Here is a 4,277-nt window from a genome sequence, read left to right on the forward strand (position 1 = left end):
TAATATCAGAGATAGATAAGATGTTATATGCTAATATTAGTAATAAATCAAATGTTATTGGCTAATATTGATTATATATTATATTTTATTAACTTATATAAGTAGTAAATTGGATGTGATAAATATATATATATAATATAAATTGACTGTTATTGATTTATATATATATCAGATCAGATATCATTTATTTATATATATACTAGATCAGCAGTGTTCAGCTTATATATGTATAAGATTGACTGTTATCTACTTATATATATATCAGATTGGATATCATATGTTTATATATAGTGCAGATCATTTGTTATTAGCTTATATATATACCCAATTGGTAGTCAACAACTTATATATATACCCAATTGGCAGTCAACAGCTTATATATATACTAGATTAGCTAATATCAGCTTATATATGTATGAGATAGACTGTTAATAGTTTATATATATATAGCTGATTGGCGGTCAACAATTTATATATATACCAGATCAGCTATCATCAGCTTATATATATATCAGATTGAGTATCATATGTTTATATATAGTGTGGATCACCTGTTATCAGCTTATATATATACTCAATTGGTGGTCAACAGCTTATATATATACCTGATTGGTAGTTAACAACTTATATATATATACCAGATTGACTGTTATCCACTTATACATATATAAAATTGATTGTTATCTACTTGTATATATATGAGATTAACTGTAATTAGATTATATATATATCAGATCGATGATTATTGGCTTATATATATACCAGATTGATGATTATTGGCTTATATATATACCAGATTAATAATTATTAGCTTATATATATATCAGATTGGCTGTCATCCACTTATATATATATCAAACCGGCTGTCATCCACATATATATATAGCAGATCAGCTATTATCCACTTATATATATAGCAGATCAGCTGTCATTTACTTATATATATATCAGACCAGCTGTCATCTACTTATATATATAGCAGACCGGCTGTCATCCACTTATATATATAGCAGACCGGCTGTCATCCACTTATATATATAGCAGATCAGCTGTCATCCACATATATATATGGCAGATCAGCTGTCATCCACTTATATATATATCAGACTGGCTGTCATCCACTTATATATATAGCAGATCGGCTGTCATCCACATATATATATAGCAGATCAGCTATAATCAGCTTATATATATATAGCAGATCAGCTGTCATCCACTTATATATATCAGACCGGCTGTCATCCACTTATATATATAGCAGATCAGCTGTCATCCATTTATATATATAGCAGATCAGCTATAATCAGCTTATATATATATAGCAGATTAGCTGTCATCCACTTATATATATATCAGACCGGCTGTCATCCACTTATATATATAGCAGATCAGCTGTCATCTACTTATATATATAGCAGATCAGCTGTCATCCATTTATATATATAGCAGATCAGCTATAATCAGCTTATATATATATAGCAGACCGGCTGTCATCCACTTATATATATATCAGACGGGCTGTCATCCACTTATATATATAGCAGATCAGCTGTCATCCACTTGTATATATAGCAAATCAGCTGTCATCCATTTATATATATAGCAGATCAGCTGTCATCCACTTATATATATATCAGACTGGCTATCATCTACTTATATATATATCAGACCGGCTATCATCTACTTACACTGGGGAATTAGATTTCTACACATATGCGATAGTATGGGAAATTCTGAGTGACAGAATAATTAAATTCTGGAATTTGGCATTTATAGATTCCGTTTGCAATATGTTATGTTACCTGTGAGTTGTCCATATAACTTCTGAACTTATAATGATCCATATAGAGATGTAAGGTTCTTTTAAACTATTTAATCGCAGAGAGAATAATCAAATTATGACATCTTTTTTTTTTGGATATTACATTAAATTAAACTTGATTTGAAACAGAGATTCCAATAAAAAATCTATTTTTGATAGAAAACTGTCTACTGAAATAGTAGAATTCTATTGGATTACTTTACAGAGAAAACTGTCTACTGAAATAATGATATTCTATTGGATCATTTAACAGAAGAAACAGGATTTATGTATACTGTCTTCCGAATCTAAACACTTTTATTGGACAATTATGCATGGCTAAACTATAGGATTCACACATGCCATGCTACTGCAATACTTCTTGCACTTCATTTCAAATATTTTTATAGGGATTGTTTTGGAAAAATTGTTTTTATTTAAAAAAAAAAAGCTTCTTGCTTATAATATGTACGGCTTGACAATATATAGTCTAATCTAATATATAAGCTACTACATAATTAATATAATAACAAACCCTTTCATATATTATAATATATAAATACTTCCAATACAATAGAATCCTAAAAAGAAACGCGTGTTTACGGTATTTCACTAGTAAGAGAAGGCTAAAAAATTATTCAATTATATTAGATTATATAAATATTTATTTTTCTTTAATTTAAATAATATGGTTACTTACCAGTACTTTCGTCAGAACCAGGCATAGTGCACATTGACTGTTGTTCTGAAAGGTTTAATAAAACGCATTAGTAAAGATCATGGAATAAAGTTTGGCTTTATTACTTACCAAAGAAAACCGGTTTTCAAAGACAAGCCATTCAATCAGGTACATAGAAATGTTGGCAGTACTAACAGAGATAGAAAATAAACAAAATTAGATATAAGAATAAAACAAATAAATACATTATTCAGACTTACCGGATAAATTTCTGCTGTTGGTATGTCTTTATGATGAGCTGAGGAGAGAAAAAGAAAATAATTAATAAAGAAGCACATACACAATAACCGCGTTTTACCTTTTTGTTCTTGTCCATTAATCAACATGGCAAAGACTTGTAATACTATCAGCAACCACAATAATAATAAAAGAAAAAACATTAAGAATAAATATAACAGTAGAATAATAAAAACAAATTGCTTACCAGGGTGTGAACTCAAATACATCAACCAGAATAAAAGTAAATAAAGCAGAAAAGAAACAGGAAAAAAATAAATAAGAAAAAAATAAAGAAAAAGAAAAAAAAGTGGGCTTTCAAACAGAAGGCAGTTTAGATGAGAATTGACTCTAGTAAAATACAATAGTAATAAAATGAATAGTCCGAAATTATATTGTAACACTAAGTTCTATGTTGAATATTAAAGAAGTTGTTCAAGGTTATAAAGGATTTTATAGAAAATAATATATAATCCCTTCCTTTTCTCAGCTATTTCATAAATCTACTTTATATTAACATATTTTGTATGTATATCTTTGATTAAACAAAAATAAATATATTTCAACCCATACATTTATTTTATTTTAATAATTTATTAATGTATAAAACTTTAATAAAAATACAATAAAGAAAAAATGCCTTCCAATAGCAGCAGAAAAACAGACCGTAAAGGAAAAGGAAAAGCATCTGCAAGTATATCTACCTCTGCAAACCGTGTTTTGGCTGGCCGTGTTGGACCTCAAGAAATTGCCCCCAGTTTCTCATCCACAACTATCCAAGATCAGCGATACGCGGAAATTGTTGAAATGTTTAACAAAGTAAACAACAATATCAATGGTGTCAAGGATGACATTGCTGCTGTCAATAGCAACATGGCAGCCTTTAAAAACAGGATGGGCGTTGTTGTTGACACGTCTGGAAAGACACATATGGCATTTGCAGACTTTGCAACTGCCTATGCCAACAATCAGACTCGTATGGCTAGTCTAGGACCATCTCTGATGCCATCCTATGTCCCCCAGACCTCCCTCAGTGATGCCGAGGTTTCTGTCATTATCTTGGTAATTAATATTAATATATGTTAGTATCAACAACTTATTAAACAACCTGTATTTAGGAAATCTTCGCGGAAAAGTTGTGGGACTGGAAGTTCGAGTCTGACGACCCTGCTCTTGTTGCTGAGAACGAGAGTAAGAAGAAGTGGAACTTGAACGAGAAGATTAACCACTGCGATAACGTAGCTGTTATCAACTACTTGAAGAGCTACATTAGCGCCCAGACTCGTCTAGCTGGTACTCACCCACGGGTGATAAGTGATAAAATAAAGAACAGGTACAAGCACAGTCATCGTACTTTTCACGAGTCTCCTGAGCAGAAGGCCAAGAAAAACAGCAAGGGGAGAGCAAACAGTCGTACTCTTCAGGTTTGTATATACTATATAAAAAATTAATTGGTATATTACTATTTTCTCAAGCTACAATCTATATAACCAGATGTCTATCCGACGCAAGTCGACATAC

At 30.6% G+C, this 4,277-nt stretch overlaps 2 protein-coding genes across 2 annotated transcripts in view; one reads left to right on the plus strand and one right to left on the minus strand.

Annotated features, from left to right (window-relative positions):
* Positions 1-2,400: 2,400 nt before the first annotated feature.
* On the minus strand, positions 2,401-2,856 carry PHYBLDRAFT_148620 (hypothetical protein; the record flags this gene model as incomplete). Its single annotated transcript, XM_018432117.1, has 5 exons — positions 2,401-2,427; positions 2,502-2,546; positions 2,610-2,670; positions 2,741-2,778; positions 2,839-2,856. 5 exons carry the CDS (start codon positions 2,854-2,856, stop codon positions 2,401-2,403), a joined length of 189 nt encoding a protein of 62 aa, XP_018288094.1.
* Positions 2,857-3,392: 536 nt separating this feature from the next.
* Positions 3,393-4,277, plus strand: part of PHYBLDRAFT_171452 (hypothetical protein) — a gene marked incomplete at both ends in the record, with an annotated part of 2,499 nt that continues 1,614 nt past the window's right edge. Inside the window, 2 exons of the mRNA XM_018436605.1 lie at positions 3,393-3,818; positions 3,875-4,180. Coding sequence (XP_018288095.1) covers positions 3,393-3,818; positions 3,875-4,180 — 732 coding nt within the window. The remainder of the gene's footprint in view (positions 3,819-3,874; positions 4,181-4,277) is intronic.

The sequence above is a fragment of the Phycomyces blakesleeanus genome (assembly GCF_001638985.1).
Source record: "Phycomyces blakesleeanus NRRL 1555(-) unplaced genomic scaffold PHYBLscaffold_19, whole genome shotgun sequence".
NCBI classification, from domain to species: Eukaryota; Fungi; Mucoromycota; class Mucoromycetes; order Mucorales; family Phycomycetaceae; genus Phycomyces; species Phycomyces blakesleeanus.